The sequence below is a fragment of the Electrophorus electricus genome, chromosome 7 (genome assembly GCF_013358815.1).
Source record: "Electrophorus electricus isolate fEleEle1 chromosome 7, fEleEle1.pri, whole genome shotgun sequence".
Lineage (NCBI taxonomy): Eukaryota > Metazoa > Chordata > Actinopteri > Gymnotiformes > Gymnotidae > Electrophorus > Electrophorus electricus.
In genome coordinates this window covers 27,555,807-27,575,917 of record NC_049541.1, presented here as the reverse complement: position 1 = coordinate 27,575,917, position 20,111 = coordinate 27,555,807, and the positions used below count along the sequence as shown (strand labels likewise).

Here is a 20,111-nt window from a genome sequence, read left to right as displayed (position 1 = left end):
AAAGGTGGGGAAATCGAATGCCTAATTAATTAAAGTCTGTATTCTGGAAACTTCTCGGAACCTTCAGAACACAAAGAATGACTCAAAGCAGCAAATCCATTTATTTTTTCCTCCTTTTTCTACATTTAATAATGATGAAAACAAGGCCCTGTACAGTCCACATCAGTGAGTACAATAACAATTATTTTACAATTTTTACACATTGAGACATGGTTCTCCTGATGTTCCTTCTTTTGCTCGAAAAAACCCCAAAACAAGCAACAAAAAATCCTCTTGTGAAACTGCACCTGAAGGATCCTACAAAAAAATTATTACATTTTACATTTGGCCATGCCAAATAAGGGGGGGAAAAGTTGAAATAAAAAGACAATGAAACCACTTCTATAAGCCTCAAAAGTTATTCCACCCCTCTTCAGAAATGCATGCTCTGAAGCATCTACAACGGCTCACCGATACCTAACAACAGCAACCTCCATTTTAAAATCTTCTGCAGGCAGTCGCGAGTTTGAACCAACCTGTATGACCAACATGGTGGCAGAGACTACAAACACGGTTACACCAGCATTGGAAGGGGAAAGAAGCTTAAACAAACAAAAATAAATCTGGGGAAAGTCGACGTATTTCCTGGTGACCTGAACGGTCTCGCGGTGCCAACCCTGACCAGAGAATCAGTCTTATTTTATTTGGACACGTCTGCTGTAATTCTGTGTCAGGTTTATTGGCTCCAGCGCGACTCTACCCACAGTTCTCTCACAGAGACAGTCATCTCGCGTACAGGCCCAGAGCTGAATCTGATCCAACTCCATGGGGTCCTTTGGAAGGCTTTCGTGTGAATCGCTAAGAACTATGTCGAACGAGTCCATACAGAAGGTTAAAGGTTAACTTCTCAGCTTTCCCTGGTAGCAATATAAAAAAAAAATAAATGTAAAAAAAAAAAAAGAAAAAGAAAAAAAAAGAGAGAGAAAGAAAGCAAAAACAAAACAAAAAACACCACCAACAGGCTCCCAGTTCATGCGCTTGACCAAGTCCCAACAATGACGCTCCTGCACCCCCTTTCACTCCACGGCAGGTTTCGGTTTTGAAATTCACACCACATTTATGCTACGTAAGTGTAGACTTTGCGGTCTTCTGGTGTTCTCGCCAAGTATTCCCTCTCAATGAGTCCTTCAATGCGCTTCTTAATGACCACGGGACTGGGGAGGAATCGCGCCCTCAACTGCTGAGTGACCTACGGACACAGGAAGAAAAGGCCTTTAAGTAAATGGAAGGGGATAGCTTCACAACTCCAGTCAGGTTTGGGTCCAGGGGATGTGTGGGGGGTCTGGCTTGGGCTGAACTTGGGTTCAGCACAACCTCTGGACTTGAGGTGAGCTTTTTAAGTGTAAACTACCCACACCAGATTCCAAGCCAAGTTTAATAAGAAATAGATTCTCCATCACTGAATCAAGTGTAAAACAACCCTGTTGACCCTGCAGAGGCCTTGGGGTCATCAGTTAACTAACTTCTATTTAAATGCACAAGTATAATGGTGCGTTATGCAAATCTGATTTTATTTCATAATAATATAATTTGTTAGTATACCTTGTACAAGCACTGGCTCATGGGGCAGTTATCTGCTGTAACACCCCCTACCCTTTATGCTTGTGTTTGTTTTAGCCTGATGGTGTCCTTCATACTAACCTGTTTACCACCAGCATATGGCGTACCGGACACAGACTACAAAGCACTTCCATAAGTGGCGCAAGTAGTGGGAATGTGTTGGGAATGTACCTCTGCTACCAGCACATTGTGTTGCATCTTCTTCCGGGACTTCATGATGCGGACGATCGCCGCCTCAATTTCGTGTTTTCGGTCGTCGTCCACTTTCTGTCGTGTCTCTTTTCTCTCGGGGTCTGACTCACCTTGTTTAGCAGCAACTGGGGTACCACAGCAGAAAGACACAAGATGAGAGGCAGACGGGAGAAGACAGACAATTATATGTTCTGTTAAGAAGCTGAAGGCTTCTTTATCAGAAGGGTACGTTCAGACGGATGGCACCTGTCTGGATCTTGACTCTATGCAGTTTGGAGGTGAACTGGTCGTTGACCGTAAACACGTGGCCGTTCTCGATCTCCTTGGATTTGGGCTCCTTGGTGAGCACCCGCTGGGTAGGCTTCCCGCATGCCAGGGACTGCAGCGCCCGCACCAGCTCCCGCTCCGGAATGTCCGTCTCCTGCTGGATCTCCTGCGGACAGACCCAGGGGACGTTGTGAGAGGAAGTCCACAAACAGTCACTGAAGCTTCTGAGCGCAGTGAGTCCTCGGTCCGACGCTACCTCGAAGGTGGACTTCTCTCTGTTGTTGAAGAGCATGAGTATGGTCATCTGGAAGGTGGAGACTTGCAGAATGTGCTTCCGCGTGTTGGAGCCCGTCACCTGAGCACCTCCTACGCCCACGTCGGAGCCATCCTCCTGGGAAGGAAGACGCAGGTGAGATTAGAGAACAGAACATGGTACCAGATCTGTAGTTTGGACACTTTTGCCCAGTTTGGTTTGTTCCTGGGTGGAGCATGAAGAGGCCCAGGCTCTGATTGGCTAGCAAAGTCACCAATACCTTTTTGATTGGCCCATAGAAGGTGGCGTTGAGGTCCGCTGAGCCCATGTGGTGCTGCAATGTGAGTTGCCGGCCACTGTGCTTAGCCAAATAAAACCTGCAGAGCAAGAGGGACTAAGTACACTACACATACACATCTACAGTACCCACAATTCCAAGGGTCTTACTTGACAACTATTTGGACTTGGAAACTTTTGGTCTGCAGTAAATCAGGAAACTAGATGGGAATATATACCTTCTAAAGACCTCGAATGCGTGTCTTGGTGAGGGGGGGATGTTGCATTTGGGTGTGGCTGATTGAGTGGGCCAGTAACCTGTGGTCAGGACCCTCACGGTGAGGTCAACGCCACCCAAAGACACCTAGAAACCAAAACAAAATAGAAAAAAGGAAAAAAAAAAAAGAACATGTATTATTGGCATATCAGGAGTCATCCAGTGTTCCTCCAATTAACAAATCACATGGCAACCAACTAACTTCCTGGCAGTGTCATTTCAGTCACTCAAGAGGGTCACCCCAGTAGTCTGTGTGTGTGTGTCTCACCCCGGTAGTCTGTCTGTGTGTGTGTGTGTGTGTGTGTGTGTGTGTGTGTGTGTGTGGGGTCTCACCCCGGTAGTCTGTGTGTGGTGTGTGTGTGTGTGTGTGGGGGGGGGGTCTCACCCCGGTAGTCTGCAGGTGCTGGCGGAACTCGTCCATGGTGGTGTTGGAGATGCTCATGTCCCTGAACATGCCCTCCAGTTTGGACGTGAACTGACAGCCGCACTCTGTCTGCAGGACGGACACAGGCAGAGAGGCAAAGGTCACACACGCAGTGGAAAAGCGTGTGGCAGAAACCACAGGTGTAGCGCAGCTGTTCATTAGATTTTAAAATGAGGCCAAAGCGTTGCACTACGGCTCTACAGTGTGTATAACTTCACCGTTATAGCAGTGCTGGTCTTTGGAATACTGATACCAGAAACACAAAAGCATCATATCTTCTCTCTCCATTATGACTGATCTCAGACAGAGGAGATGGTTGTTGTGTAGAGGTTTTGATGACTCTCAGCAGTCACATGATAAACAGGCACAGGCTACACTTTAACCCCTTCACACTGAAACTTCACCAGTTTTATGCCACAACATTAATAAAAATATTGTAGATTGTAGTAATGTCATGCACATTACCCGGTTTGGTGCATATAATTTAATCACGTGACCTTCCAGCCCTCTAGAGGGCAGTAAAGCTCATCAGAGTGAACTTGCCTTCAGTTTTGAAATCATGTTCTTCTCCGAGTCGTCGGACACACTCTTGTTGGTGAGGAGTCTCCTGGCCAGGTGCTGTTTGTAGTAGCGCTCAAACACATCCTTCTCCTGCATGAACCGGAACAGTACCATGGCCTTGTCCAGGATGGACTCCACCTCCTGTTCTGTCAGCTACAGCAGAGAGAGAGCAAGAGAGATGGGGAGGGACAGAGAGACAGTGAAAGAGAGAGTGAGAGATGGAGACAGAGATAGAGAGATAGGGAGAACAAGAAAGACAGAGGGAGAGGAACAAATTCCAACTGTATTAACACCTTCAACCTGTGGTAATTTTTCTAAATGAAAAAAAGCCATTTCATACCCTCCTACCGTATATACAAAATTTTAAAAACACAAATCTTTAGATGCCTGACTGGCACCATCATGAGATTATGGGCACATCTTCATCTGAAGCAGTCCAGTGACTCAGCACAGCCTGGTCTGCTATTGGAGGGACAGATAAATGCTGACTCACCCCTTTCACACCCTTCTTTAGTTTGTCGTCGATAAAGAGAGAGAGGTACTCGGGCGAGCGAGGGTTCAAGTTGAGGAAGTACTCAAAGTCGCCAGCAATCGTCTGCTTGAAAAGGCGGTCGTTGCTGAAGGACTCCTGAAGAAAGCGATCGAAGCGAGACTTCAAGTCCAGTAGACCCTGACCAAAAGGGGAGGTGGAGACAGAGAGAGATAGAGAATGCTCAATGAAAGCTGAACATTTGGAGACCACCGGACCGAAATGCTAAATTGAGCCGTGTCCCAGAGTGCACCACTCCTCGGGCCGGGTGCCGGTACCTGGATGTAGTCGACGGGGTTCTTGCCCTCTCCCTCCTCAGACACCAGAGCCTTGCCTTGCTCCCGCAGGTACGAGCTCATACACTCACACATCGTCTTCAGGCCGTTAGGAACCCTGCTGAACAGCTTATACATACACGCCAGGTCTACACACACACACACACACACACACACACACACACACACACACACACACACACACACACACACACACACACACACACACACACACACACACACACACACACACACACAGAGAGAGAATCACTGTAATGCTTCAAAACACTTTCTAATATAGTCACTGTCCTGTCAATGGGGCATTACAGCAACTAATCAACTTTGTAATAAAACAGTCAAACTAACAGAACTGAGCAAGTGAATTTGAGATATGATTTTGAAAACCCCCAGAAAGTTCCACCACCACCTGACCACCACCACCTTCACATGTGGGTGTACCTTCCGTCTTGCCGTTCTTCAGCATGTGCACGAGGCCTGAGTTCTCCATCTCTACAATGGTCTTCATGTGTCTGGAGATGAGCTCCCGCTCCACCACCTTCACGATGGGCTCCTCCGTCGACTTGTCCAGACAGTGCACCACCCTCTCAATCTCCTCATTGATCCGTGCCTCCACCTTCTTTATGTACACGCTGGCGCTGTTCTCCGCCAGGAACTTCTGGCTCTCCATCTGATCGCATGAAATAAACAGCACCCATTAAGACTCACCATGGGGCTCTCCGGTACCTCCAGTACACACATCCACATCTGAGCAGACACCACTGAGACGTACGCCGTGCGTTTTCACACACCTGGAAGAACTCTGCAGACATTTCTAAGAAAGGGGCCTCAAAGTCCTCTTCATAGACAGATCGACCTTCAAGGCCTAAGATCATTAGCATCTGGCAGGCATTGCGTATGGCCCCCCTAATAAACCAAAAACATTCGTTAAGATTCAGCGGAGAGGCCCCTGGTGTATTTTATATACTGGGTTGCTTCTACAAAGAAAATGGGGTGTTACGTGACATTAAATGGCTCCAAAACACCTAATAATTACAAAAAGACATAAATTCAGAAAAAAAACATTAATAAAATCAATAAATAAAAAAGTAATAAATAAAGCCAAGCTGTGTGCTGGCCCGAGGGAGGCTTTCTAATGGCACACCTGTCTACCACTTCTCCTTTCCTCTCCCGAGCGATCATGTCCAGCAGGGTCTGGCGGAGGTGGTCCCGGATGCAGCCATACCGGACCACCTGGTCCCGGAAGATGATGAGCCCTAGATTATAGACGTTCTCCACATTGTTCTGCTGGACATACACTCGATCCTGTGAGAAGAGCGAGTTAGTCAGAGTGAGAGAGACCAGAGCCACACAGACAGTCTCTGATAGTCAGTGATTGAGAGAGGAAGTGAGAGAGTATGTGCATGTGAGACAGGTGAGTGAGAATGAGTAAGTAACTAAAAAAGTGAGTGTATGTGCACATTAGTGAGAGAGGAAGTGTGTGTATGTGCACATTAGTGAGAGAGGGAGTGTGTACGTATGCTAGGGAGCGTGTACATGTGTGCGTGCGTGTGTCAGGGAGCATGCGAGCGCGCGCGCGTGTGTTAGTGAGCATGCGAGCGCCTGTGTCTGCAGCTGTTCACACCCACTCACCATGTACATGAGAATATCCCGGATCATCACCATGGCTGTCTGGTGGTCGTTCCAGGCTTGGTTTAATGTCTGCAGGAAGTTGTTGTTCAGGGAATTCAGCACATCTTCCCGTACCTTTGAGAAACACAGGTTATGTCCATCAAAACACACACACACCTCGCGAACCTAGTGGGTGAGAAAGGACGTAGCGTGTGCAAATCTGCAGTTCATGGCCGTGGCATCAACACATCCCCTATGGCTGACAAGGCAGGTCCCCAGCATCTGAAGATCTGCACAGTGCTGTGCCCTCAAGCTGGCATCATTAGCCTGCCCTCACGGTACAGTGCCAGGCCAAGCCGCTCAGCCTCTTACCTTGTTGATGAGGTGCTCGGTGACAACCTCCCGTAGGCCCGTGTAGAGCTTCTCGCCATGCTTGTGCAGCACCATGGTGTAGGCGTTCCTGTACAGCTCCTCGAAGCTCAGGCCGCTGTTGTTCTTCCGCTGGATCTCCTGGATGGCGTTCTTCAGGAGGTCCCAGATGTTGTTCACGTACTTCTCGTCCATCGTCATCTGAACAGATGGCGAGAGAGAAAAAGCACAGAAGGAAAGAGGAAGAAGAGGAGAGAGAAGGTAGAAGGAAAAGAACAAGATAGAGTCAAATAGTATAAAAATACTGCAACAAAGGAATTATCAAATTTAAGACACAAAACCTCTGTCTGTTATGTAAAGCATTAGATTAGTTATCCAACCCATTTCTGCGTACCTGATAACTGGGTTTCCCCCTTCAAAAGTTGAGCAAAAGAATACATGCCCTGCCTCCAAAACAGCTCAATCGAGTACTCACACCCCCCTGAATGAGAAAGTGATCGTGGCACAACAGCTGTAATGACAATACTACGGATTTACTACAGAACTGGTCAAGTATGCCACATTTTTGTGGGGAGCTTAAACAACCACTATATTTTAATACTACTAGTAGGCACTATGCAATACAAGCTTAACAGCTGAATTTCAAACTTACAATGTCCAGATTCAAAAGTACTGTGGTAAACACTATTTAACGTATTATCCCCGATGTTAGGAACCACTGTTGTAAAGTGGTCTTTCAGAAGTTGAGCACTGAGAAATTACAATCAAAAGCAAGTGTTTAGAAAGACTTACTAACGACCAGCTACCCGTATTATCCTACCCTACTACTCAATTATCTTGAATAGGTCTGGAAACAGTAAGACTACATGGCCCACAATTCCTGAAGTACCACAAAGAACGACAATACAACAGCACAATATATAACATCAATATAGTATATCATCTGAAAGCAGTAGCTTACATCATATCAAAAGTTCAACAGTGGCCATATAACAGTGAACAGAGAACATGACTCACTCTACATTTATAGTTAATTTTCAATCCTTATCAAGCAATAATCACATATACTTTATGACTCCGGACCTGGATTACAATATTCAGTTATGCCAACTTCCCAGTTATATACGTTCCTACGAAGTTCAGCTTTAACCCAAACCAGAGATACACATTTTCCAAATAGTCTGAATTTTTTCCCCAGTGGACAAAGCTTTTTTTTAGGTTTCAAAGTTTTGGGTTGGAGCTGACCTTGGCAAGGAGGTACACATCCAGGGGTTGATTGGTGATGTCCCCAAACTGCCAAAGCCAGACCAGTGGAACTGGTGAAATCGTCTCACGCACAGGGTCAAAGGGTTCGGACCAAAACACACAAGATTCTTCCAGCTGAGCTACTCTGAACTCTGACACTCACAGTACCAATGAGAGCAAGGAGAAAATACTGTAGCTCAATCTCTCAAATCATTTGGCTCCTAGATTCTCATTAGTTATTTACTCTGGTCAATTCACCGCAAAAGCTCTTGATAGAAGTAAATACAGAGCAAATGGTCGGATATGGCAACGTGTGTACGCCCCAGACTCCCGTACTGTAAAGCGTGAATAGTTTTACATAAATACAAACGTTAACTGTAACTTCACGATACTCATACAAGGAAACTTTAACAGACAAGATGTTCCAGATAACGGCGCAGATGACTAGCTAGCTACTAATCAGTAATCGGTTATCGGCCTTGACGTTACATGCAAAATTACGAAATTGACCATTTTCTGCGATCCGCTACATGAAACGACCTCATTATTAATGTTAACTAAAATAAAATAAGCAACGTTAACTGTCAGTGAACCAGAAGTCTGAACTGCGCAAGTTAGCAACCCAGCTAGTGACCTAATCACAGCTAAACCGCTAGCGTTAGCGTTAGCCTGCAGGATCAAATCCATTACAACAAACCGAATACGCAAGCCAGCAAAATTATCACTCACAAGCTTAAACATGTCCACGCAAATCAAGAATAACTTTCATGTGACCTTCGTGAACATATCTGCCAAAATACAGAAGAGGAAAACTAGCTAGGACAGCTGGGTTGAGTTAGCTAAGCTAGCCGTTAACATCGCCATAAAACAACCCAGGCCAGCTGTACGGGCAGCAAACCCATCAACTCAACCTGCTTAATAATATCGGACAGCTCTACATTACGGGTGCATTACCAGTTAATTCACAAATCCGCTAAACCGTTGGATTCGCGACATTAATGTAGGCTAGCTAACAGCGCATGTGGCCTTCATGTGCTGGCTAGAGCCTCGGTGCTCGAGTGAAGGCCCCGCCGGCTGGGTGATCCCGGTACCGGCCACTACTCACAGGAAAAGCTCGTATCCTCATCTTGGTGTCCTTTTTGGTGCCGCCTTTGCTGAGATTTGACATGTTTGGCTACCACCTCAGTGGTCTCTGTGTTCACATGAAAGTCTTCTCCTAGAGAAACGCAAGGGGGTAAGTTCGTGGAGCCTATGATGAGCCTCCAGTTGACCTTCTCCAATAGTCTGAGAAGCTCCGACTTCGGACTTGTTGACAACCGACTGACTGTTGCGGTCTACCGTGACTACGATGGCGGACGGACAAGTCTCGTTCTCGGCGAACCACGCAACTCTCGCGAGAAGACGTGAACCTCATGGCTTTCTGCGCCAGGCTGCATAAGCTGGGTGTTTGACTGCATATCGCTGTTATCCCTCTGTGTTTGCTTTAGGAATATATGCAGGCTATTCACGTAAAACGATGAGTAGTTTGACTCAGAGGAACAGCATGGTTATAGGTAAAAATACAATCAAAACCAGGATAAAATAGGCTTAGATCTATTTTAGGTTTTCATCCTTAGACAGCGAATATAAAACCAAACTGCTCCATCATTTAGACATGTCAGTTAGACATGTTAGACAAGATAGTGACCAAACTGAGCAAACGCGTTCAAGAATCTTTAACGGGATGTGGTTTTACACGGCATATTTCTATATACTTTCTAAATGACTTTAAGGAATAGGACTGTGTGCTGTACTAAAATGACTTCTGTTTACCGAGACGTACCTCGCGGCGGTGTATATCTGGGAGCTTGCTGGATATGGAACTGTGTTAACTTGTTATATTACTATGGAATATCGAAAAATGAAGTTACACTTTGTAATCTTTCAAGAAAAAAGAACACACTAAAACAAAAGCAGAGATAAACGTTTTACGAAACTATAAGAAAATATTGTTTTGATCATTAAATATGATTCAAACTAATGTTTAGGCTACATTGTTAGCTCCTTGGTTATGTTTAGTTCAATAGTTTCTCTAAACTAAACTGATATTTCATGTCTGGGGAATTCTGGTGAATGCTGTATTTCGTCATTGGCCATAGCTTGCGTTATCATATTATCATATACACTGTTATTAATGAATATTATCCAGTATATCTTCATTATACTCTCTAATGCTGGAAGTATGGTTTTACCAACGCAGGTTTGAAGTGAGTGGTGATGGATACGTTTCTTAGAAGACACTTTAACGTCATTCCGCCAATACTCTCCTTCTCCAAGAGGTGGCGCTAACGGCCAAGGAATTCCCTATTCAGTGCGTAAACTCTTTTCTGTACAAGGTGCAAGGGTCTGAAATCCACCAGTTGGTGGGTTGATTGGATGAAATCTGATGTTTCCGTAGACGCCATCATAACATCAGCATACGACATATAGCAAAGGCATGCAGACTCTTGGGTTAAGCAAATTTTTTTGCTGTGAACAAAAGTTTTTTGTATAACTCAAATTCTAATCATTTGACTTCTGCATGATCAACTAAGAATATATGCCAAACTTATCCATTTTCAATAAAGTATATCAGAACGATATCATAACTGGAACATTTTCCTAAAAACATAAACTACTCATAGGCTCCAAATCAAGTACTTTTTTTTTTTTAATTTGTTCAAATTATTTTCTAGATGTCAAAGCAAGTGCAGTGCTGACAGTTTGGTGAATATTTTTTGAGAACTGTAAAAAGATCAGGCTACAACCACATGGTGCACACGCTAGATGGAAACCTCTGTAAATTTATAGAAAATTTGGACACGGTGAATGGATATCTGTCTCCTGCTCTTATAAGGTAGGAAGGCAGAGAGACTCCATGCGGCATTTCCAAAATTAATATTCGCTGTTCTTCCCGTGCAGGGGCCAGGCGAGGACTGGCTGGCCACAGGAGAATCGATACACAAGCCTAAGTGCAGTGAAGAAGATATGTAGACATCCAGCCAGTCATTTGGGGAATATATCATAAACCCAGACCCAGGTGGGAGAATCGTGTTCTTCTGTCTTCTTCTCAGACTCTGCCGCAGACTCGTTCATCTTTAATGAAGGGAGGAGGCTTGGTCTCTGAAGCTCTGAGGCGTGTGTTTGAAGTCTGCAGCTCTCACGTGAATCTTTTGAGGAACAGATCAGAAAAACCACTCTGCACCGCGAATGACTGACTCACTTACTCACCCGCCCAACACTCAAACCGCAGACTTTCCTGAGAACTGACCCTTAACAAAGACTGACATGCCAGGGGAACATTAAAAGGAACTTAGAAACATTTCTCAACACTTTGATGTTCAGCAAAATATACTAAATGTCTGCTGTTTGTGTAGATTAGAAAAGATTTATAGCATAATTAATATGACCAGCATGGATATAGTATACATTTTTAGCTCTGGACCTCAGTATAAATATACTATACATTAACCTATGGTTATCTTAGAATGTCTATAGTGCCCTCTAGGTGTGTTTAAGGATTGCGGCATCCTCTTCAGTGATGTGGTGATTGTCACTATCATCTGCTCCCAGCGTGGGCCCATTCGTATTGTCATATTCAACTCTATGTACCTTAAAGTTCGATCGTCTCACCACTGTGCACAATGTTTGCGTGGTAAATCGACGGCTCTCTGCAGTTTTCTCTAAGAGTGTTTACACTGTTATTCTCTCACTGACGTGCTATAAGGTTGTTCAACCTCTGGGCATATACGCAGAGAGCCACGGCCGGCCTGCCAGGACCCATCTCAGCCCCACCGTGCAAGAGTGGGTCTCTGTTTGAAGCCACGTGTACAGGGCAGAGGGCCGGTGGGAAGCAGAGGCCTTGTAACATGTCCAGCATGGCCATGAGCGTGTCCAAACTCCTGCTTCTGCACAGAAACCTTACAACACCTTCCGTGTGGTGATCGGAAGATGTTTTTACAACACCTTCTGTGTGGTGATGGATGCATCTGAGTTTGTGCACGTAGTTAAACAGGAAATTGCACTGTTTTTACAGGATTTCATATTTTCAGCTTTTTAGTTGCTTTTCTTCTTGAATTATTTACATTTTAAGATTTAATTTCTTCTTTGTAAGAGAGTCTTTGTCATCATACGTAAGTATAACACCTAATGGTGATTTAATAAATATGACAAAACAAAAATTTCATATTCATTATTTTTATTGTTATTTTTTCTTCCAACCGGGAAAAATAGTTCCCAGTGATTTTACACATGTGCACTGGTGTCTATTAGTAGTTTCCCTGCACTGGAGCACCACTTTCAGACGACTTCAAATTATATAAATCAAGATGAACATACAAGAATAACAAAACACTAATGTACTCATCTCAAAAATAATATAATGACGGTTCCTTTGTTGTATATTAGATTAACATTTTGTGAATACAGGCAACTCTGTTAAAATTTGTAAACATTTAGCAAAAAGTACAGGAAATATAAAGTGCAAAATGTACAGATGTAACCATTCAAAAATACTGTATGCTCTTGACAGTTTAGCTTTTCAGAAGTTCATTGTTACCCAAGATATGGTATGAACTCTTGCATTTACAATAAATGGTACAAGTGATTTATTCCACAGATTTAGTTTTTACCAAAGATGTTGTATTTAAATCGGCTGTTCGGCATAGCTTTCATTTTTTCTCTGTTCAGTCACATCTGATGTTTCAATAATCTTGATTAGTTAAATCAGATGTGTCATGACAGGGAATCACTTGCACAAAGTCGAAGCGACACCTGCGAAATACTGTGACATGAAGGCAAACAGTTCTACCCCACAAAAACAAATGAGTTAATATAGTCGGTCTGTTTGTGTGACCAAACTTTCTACCTTTTCTCAGAATACTAGCTGCCTTCCTGGCATTAAAAGGACAAGCTTGGTCGATAAAAGTGGCTCAGTATAGGCTTTAACACAAGAGACTCTCCCCAGATGGAGCGATACTGACACCTTAGAGTCGTCCAGGTTTAGTCATGTGCCGTGGGCGCGTGGAGGGTCGACCCGTGAACACCCGATCCACGTGGGAGGCTGTAGACAGCAGCACATCAGAGCGACACCATGGACAGAATTAGGTTGCTATGCCCGGATGGATTTGAGAAACCAAACCTGTAACTGGAGTCGGTGTGTGGAGGTCAGCTGTAGAAATCAAACGTCGGGCTGACCTAAAAACACAAGTCTCCAATGATGAGGCAGGTTGGGTGATGAACCTCTCCGTTAACCTTGCCGCTGATTCCATTCCTGACATGGGCGTAGGCTTCACAAGCCACATTAAGATCGCATGCTCTCCTGTCAGACAGTCGGCTGGCTGGTATAGATGTCCTCCACGGGCAGTAGGAATGTGACTGTCTTTACTTTGGCTCTGAAACATCAACGAAATGGTCACATTTAACATGGAATATTTTCTAGAATTCTGTGCCTACGTAAAGTATATGACGTGTTTACAAGGTCGTAACCTGTTTTTGTTGACATATTGCTGGAGCGTGCGCCTGCTCGTCAGTTTTTCGTTGGCGTCGCTGCCGTCCTCTCTGCTCGGACTAAAGGTGCGTCCACGTATCCCTTCGTGTACTCGGGCCCAGTTGCTATTCACTATATCTCCGTCATTATCGGAACTTTGTCTCTTACTTGGGGCATTAATGCTATTCGAAGAAACTGAATACCTCCGGACCGTCATGATGTTTTCTACTGGACAAGAGAAAGAAGAGAGCACATGTAAGAAGGCTTTAGACAACACAAAACCTGTCAAGTGTATGCATTATTCAAGAACAGAACAACATAGTTCCCTTCAGACTATAAACACGATCATGCAGTGTATTTAATCTGTCTGTGCTGGTTACCTAAGCCTGAAACACAAAGACTGCAAATTTGAGGTTTTCTTGCCGAATAAACTCATCTTGTGGCGTCTGTTCACTTTTCAATTGGCACGAGCCTGCATTTACCTTTATACTTGCCCTCCAGCGCCGGAGCGGATGAATTCCGCCGTAGGTTAGCATGGAGCGGGTTTTCCTGTGGAGACTCTGGAAGCAATGATCTCGCTTGGTCTGTGCCCAAGGGCGCTTGGCTGAGCTGTCCTCGGAGTACCTTGTTCTCCGACTCTAACTTTTTTATTTCGTCCTGCATGTCCAAGATCACCTGCGCAAGGCTGCTCTCCATGGTGCTGAAAAGTCTCAAGACTCCCACCCACACCACTGGACCTTCCGTACCGCCACGATGGCAGCCTGCTCCGTGTCTGTTTCAGCCTGCTGCCGGATCCATTCGCCCCTACACTAGCCCTCTCATTTTGAAGGATTCAATCTCAGCCGTGATCTTGTCCATGGAGATTATGTCGCCTTTCACCAGTTATACAGCTGAGAAGCTTCGGCTGAGCAGCCTTTGGGGACGCGGGACGATGTTTTATTCATTCCCAACAGATATTGAATTTCGGGGATTGTTTTGTCCGGAAAGTCCCACAGGGATGCGAAATCTTTGTCTAGCGCATGCTGAGAGGAGACATAACATTTGATTTAGAGTACATCATTAATTTTTTCCAACTGTAGAATAGGAAAATCCATCAAGTTTTCATCGAGCGCGCAGATAAAGCAGAGTGAAACCCTAATGGTAATCGATGCCGTGTCTCTCTGCTTCCTCAGACGCCTGAAATATTCATTAGGTCAATCAACGTAAAGGAGTAATACATTCAGAAAAAAGCTCATGAGAAATCAATTTTTTTAACTTAAAGTGTACAGCAGCAAAATTGAACTTTGTTCAATCGTAGATGATCTTTTGACACTTCATTTAGTAGTCTTTGCAACTTGCATATTTACAGTAGCATAATTATCTCATGTTTTTAACTGCTTCTCTACCTACTTTACTGTATTTAAAGGGACATTATATGCATTTTTATAGATTGTATCTGAATGGCACACTGCTTGTTACAGACCTCACAAAATATGATACTGCATGTTTATGAAATACAGTGTGACGTTACTCACACAGCAGAGCACACAGCAGGGCATAGTTCAAGGAACCAGGCACAACTGGCTCCATGGAGAACAAGGGTCAGCATGGGTACTCTGAGCAATCTGCAGCTATAGTCTCATACACAGCAAGTCGTGATGCACTCTGTGTTCACTATCTGTGATATACTGTTTTCACTAGCTGTGATTTCACTGTCTGTGATGCACTATCGTTTCACTATCTGTGATGCACTGCGATGTGTTTAACTGTGATTTCACTCTGTGTTCACCTTTCTATCACCGCCAGCATGTTACAGTATGTATTATGTGGGATTGGAACAGACGGGCTAACCTTCAGTCCTCATGCCTTGGGCGCTTATGACCAGTTCTTTGTTCTTTTGTCCTTGGACCCCTTTTGGTAGGTACTAAGCACGACATACCATGAACACAAGACCTGTCATGTTGGAGATGCTCTGACCCAGTCGTCGAGCCATCACTGTCTGGTCCTTGTCAGTCACTCAGATCATTACACTTGCCCATTTTTCCTGCTTCCAACACATCAACGTCCAAGAACTGATTGCTCACATGCTGTCTAACATACCCCTGTCTAACATATATTCAAACAGGAATTTCATGTTCCAGAATCCATCTTCATATTTATTCACCTCACCTTATTTGTAAACAAGAAAAAGCTTCCTTGATTGTTTGGTTTGCTCACATTAGTAAGTGCACTTGGTTCCTTCACCATTTGTGAAAGTCAAATGAAAAGGGAAGTTTTCCTGCTTTGGAACACTGCTTTCCACAAACTTGAGATGATTTGTTTTATTTGTGTGGTGGGATTTCATGTTTTTCAGGACTTTAAAAAGTCGAACAGGATTATTATTGTTTCCTTTCTTGCTGTAAGATTCCTGGGGTTGTCAGAAGCCATGCTTCACAGAGTTCCAGCACAACTAATTACATTCCGGCTGGCATACAAAGATGGCAGGTCTTATTTGGCTCTGCTAGAAAAGAACAGCAGTAAGCCTTTTCCACAGGGTGTGCTGTAGCGATGTTACATGGCCAGTATTTCCCAGCCCGCGTTAGACAACATGCCATTACCAACTTCATCAGCAGTAACTTACTAGCATTGGCACAAACATAAAACAGGACAAATACTTGCTCTGCCAAGGAAAAACACAAAGCATGTTTGAAAATGTAACAGATGTGTAATCAAAGGAGACCAATCACAAGGTCTGTAATTACCTGTAATTAGTACCCTTGTCTTGTTATAACACAATCATAACAAAATGGCCGACTATAAGGGTCTTGTATTCTGAATATGCATGAGTGAGAGGGGCATAAAACAAATGTCATGGACACTGCCCTCTAACTACAGTGTGGGAGCAAGAAAATTCATAGAAAACAAAGAAGCCAGTGTTTGACCTCAAAAAGGAAAACACCCTCAGACGAACATAAAAAAATGACAAACGAACATGCAACAGACACCATCATGGGGAAGTGCTGTGAATGCTTATGTGCAAAGTAACCCAGCTGAGCTGACCACTGAGGGTCATCTGTGTTTCCCATTTCCAATGCTATGCATGCAAATTCACTTCTGCATAGATCAAAACCACCAGATTCAGGACAGTGAACAAAGCACATGCATGTTCTAAATAAACACATCACTGAATGAGTGCTTGAGTGACCGTCGCATGCAGCACGCAGGATTACATGGCCTTAACCCTGGTCCATAATGGCACAGTCAGACTATATTAACTTTGGGAAGTTAAATGCTGTCACTTGTCAGTGGAGCAGCAGAGTAACCGGGCAACAGAGCTGGCACAATATTGTGGTCGCTACTCCAGAGATGGTTCAGTGAAACACAGTACAGGCTTCATCGCTATTGTTTTGAATCAGTCTGAAAGATACACAGGCAACGTGAGACACCAGTCTTTTCCCCACTGACTATGAATCATACATGACTGTCTGTGGGAGCGAGAAACCCAATCACTCTGATGTTAGGCCCAGTGTCCATGGCAGAGGAGTGTGTGTGTGTGTGTGTGTGTGTGTGTGTGTAGTAGTAGTAGTAGTAGCAGTTGTAGTAGTTGCATATAGCTGTGGTAGAGGTCATTTTTGTGTGTAAGGATTTAAAGACCATTTAAGCATTCTTAAACCTTACACTTTGTCTTTTGAACAAACTTTGTACTGCAGATAAATTGCAGATAGAAACACATTTTCATCAGCAAGTTTAAGCTCCATGAAGTTACAATGGACATGATTCCTTTACATGCTTTCTCCTTTATATGTTGTATTCTTGCTCTAACAAGTGCTTATCGAGTGGAACCTATCTGGGCACAAACCCAGCACTGCGGTAACGATCACAGGATCACTTAACCTGCTTCTACGAGCTGCACTGTTGCAGGAGGCTTAGCATGAATTAGTAAACTAGTCTTCTCTGCAGGTACCCCACAGACAGTGATTACAACACAGAAAAAGTTCACAGTCGGTTCTGTGAGGTGTCAGTCAGAGGGCAACCATATTAATTAACACACACACGCGTCCTGAAAGGCTTTGAGGACTTTGTAAATGTAATGGATACACTATAGTATGCTGCTTAACAGTAATCTGTTGTAAACGTTCCATAACGCTGCAGTCATTTTACAGAATGAGTGGCGTTCGTATTATTAAGAGTGCTGTGCATGTCCACTCTAATGTAGAATGAAATGTTCATATCATGCAGTAGGACTACCACCGCATATAAGCCATACTGCGAGTTGCTTAAACCATTGCATTGTGCTAGGAAGTGCTCATCAAATCGGGCACATTCTCTTAATATTTTAGCCGTACATGAAAGAATATCCTTTTGGGGGCACTAGAACGATCCATTTGTGTGTGTGTGTGTGTGTGTGTCTTAAAAGGCTTCTTAATAGGGAACAAGATTAAGATACAGTTAAGTCCAGTACACATATATTAAACACTGTAAAGAACTAAACCACAAAACTACAGCAAAATTTTTACAGAAAAAAAAAAGTTTACAACAAGCATTTACACTTTTACTCCTAATTATAAATAATAACAAATATCAGTGAAGACTGGACCCAGATCCAGTACTTTCTAATCTGATGATAAGAAACGTGAGAAGTAGAAGCTGTTTTCCTCATACAACCGAGGCGATGTATTCCTGTAGCAGGTCTGAATATGAAGATAGATTCGTTCTTCTTCCTTCTTTTGAACCACAGTTCACTTCTGTCAGATATTTTCCACAATACAGCCATCATAAAGGCGGATCTATCGCACGGGGTTCATACGGGTCTCTTCATTGGGCGGTTGAAAAGCCCGGCAATTATCCATAATTACGCCGCGCGGGAAGAGCTCGGGGACTGGAATGGAGCGCGCGCAGCTGGATAAGAGCTACGGCAGAGCTTCTCGTCGCAGCAGTGTGAAGCCTGTCCCCGCTATCCCCGGTTAAGCCCCGCTATCCCCGGTTAACCCCCGCTATCCCCGGTTAACCCCCGCTATCCCCCGTTAACCCCCGCTATCCCCGGTTAAGCCCCGCTATCCCCCGTTAACCCCCGCTATCCCCGGTTAAGCCCCGCTATCCCCCGTTAACCCCCACTATCCCCGGTTAAGCCCCGCTATCCCCGGTTAAGCCCCGCTATCCCCCGTTAACCCCCGCTATCCCCGGTTAAGCCCCGCTATCCCCCGTTAACCCCCACTATCCCCGGTTAAGCCCCGCTATCCCCGGTTAAGCCCCGCTATCCCCGGTTAAGCCCCGCTATCCCCCGTTAACCCCCGCTATCCCCGGTTAAGCCCCGCTATCCCCCGTTAACCCCCGCTATCCCCGGTTAACCCCCGCTATCCCCCGTTAACCCCCGCTATCCCCGGTTAAGCCCCGCTATCCCCGGTTAAGCCCCGGTTAACCCCCGCTATCCCCCGTTAACCCCCGCTATCCCCGGTTAACCCCCGCTATCCCCCGTTAACCCCCGCTATCCCCCGTTAACCCCCGCTATCCCCGGTTAAGCCCCGCTATCCCCCGTTAACCCCCGCTATCCCCGGTTAACCCCCGCTATCCCCCGTTAACCCCCGCTATCCCCGGTTAAGCCCCGCTATCCCCGGTTAAGCCCCGGTTAACCCCCGCTATCCCCCGTTAACCCCCGCTATCCCCGGTTAACCCCCGCTATCCCCCGTTAACCCCCGCTATCCCCCGTTAACCCCCGCTATCCCCCGTTAACCCCCGCTATCCCCGGTTAAGCCCCGCTATCCCCGGTTAACCCCCGCTATCCCCCGTTAACCCCCGCTATCCCCGGTTAACCCCCGCTATCCCCGGTTAAGCCCCGGTTAACCCCCGCTATCCCCCGTTAACCCCCGCTATCCCCGGTTAACCCCCGCTATCCCCCGTTAACCCCCGCTATCCCCCGTTAACCCCCGCTATCCCCGGTTAAGCCCCGCTATCCCCGGTTAACCCCCGCTGTCTCTCGCTAATCCAGACGTAAACTTCGTTTGTGACCGTGCGGTTATAGCAGGACGTTTCCAATAACAGCACTTGTCGAGTGACTTTTAACGTGTTTTTTTGTTTTTGCCGTGAACTGGGTAATACTTGTCAATTGCCACTGTACATCAACGGGCCTGAAAAATCTTGCTAATGGCAAAATGAGAAGCTACTAAGAGCCACGAGAAGCAATTGTGAGATTATTTTTACATTTTGTGAGTAAGCACAACATTTTTTGCTTCACCCACCCCCATAAAACGTTTTGATGTGCAAGTTTGTATATAGAATTTCATTAAGTAATACGTTTAGTGTTAAAGGACCCCTACAACATTTGTTTTTAATTGAATTTCCCTCGCATTATTAAAATGCAGGATTTTAAAGTAATATGTAAATAATGTTCGTTTCATAACACTCACCCTAGTCCATACAGTTCATACTGCTCATTTACGGTGTAGGTTTCAGGTGTGCCAGCTGAGTACTTTTTGAATGGGTCACAATACGAGATAGCCAATCAAAATAGAGCTCATATATTCGTCTTGAAGGCAGAGTAACAGAAATAGCCTGTTAAAGAGAGATTCGGAAATATTTGTGTAAAAATTATTATTTTTGGAACATAACGCCACACAAATTTTATAACTGGACATCAACAAAAATATAAAAGAAAAGAATGTAGGATATGTGCCCTTAGATTTGCAAACCAAACCCTAGTAATGATGGCCTTGCTAAATGGTGTAGTAATAAAGACGCCATAGACCATAACAAC

The 20,111-nt window shown here is 44.8% G+C and overlaps 1 protein-coding gene across 1 annotated transcript; it reads right to left on the bottom strand.

Moving 5' to 3' along the window:
* Nucleotides 1–78: 78 nt before the first annotated feature.
* On the bottom strand, nucleotides 79–9,248 carry cul3b (cullin 3b). The gene is made up of 16 exons (XM_035528528.1): nucleotides 9,002–9,248; nucleotides 6,655–6,852; nucleotides 6,304–6,417; nucleotides 5,816–5,976; nucleotides 5,463–5,577; nucleotides 5,113–5,341; nucleotides 4,657–4,802; nucleotides 4,343–4,519; nucleotides 3,832–4,002; nucleotides 3,250–3,357; nucleotides 2,827–2,951; nucleotides 2,592–2,688; nucleotides 2,315–2,449; nucleotides 2,038–2,224; nucleotides 1,771–1,916; nucleotides 79–1,228 (listed from the first exon to the last, which is right to left on the bottom strand). Exons 1-16 carry the CDS (start codon nucleotides 9,062–9,064, stop codon nucleotides 1,097–1,099), a joined length of 2,304 nt encoding a protein of 767 aa, XP_035384421.1. The 5' UTR covers nucleotides 9,065–9,248; the 3' UTR covers nucleotides 79–1,096.
* Nucleotides 9,249–20,111: the final 10,863 nt, after the last annotated feature.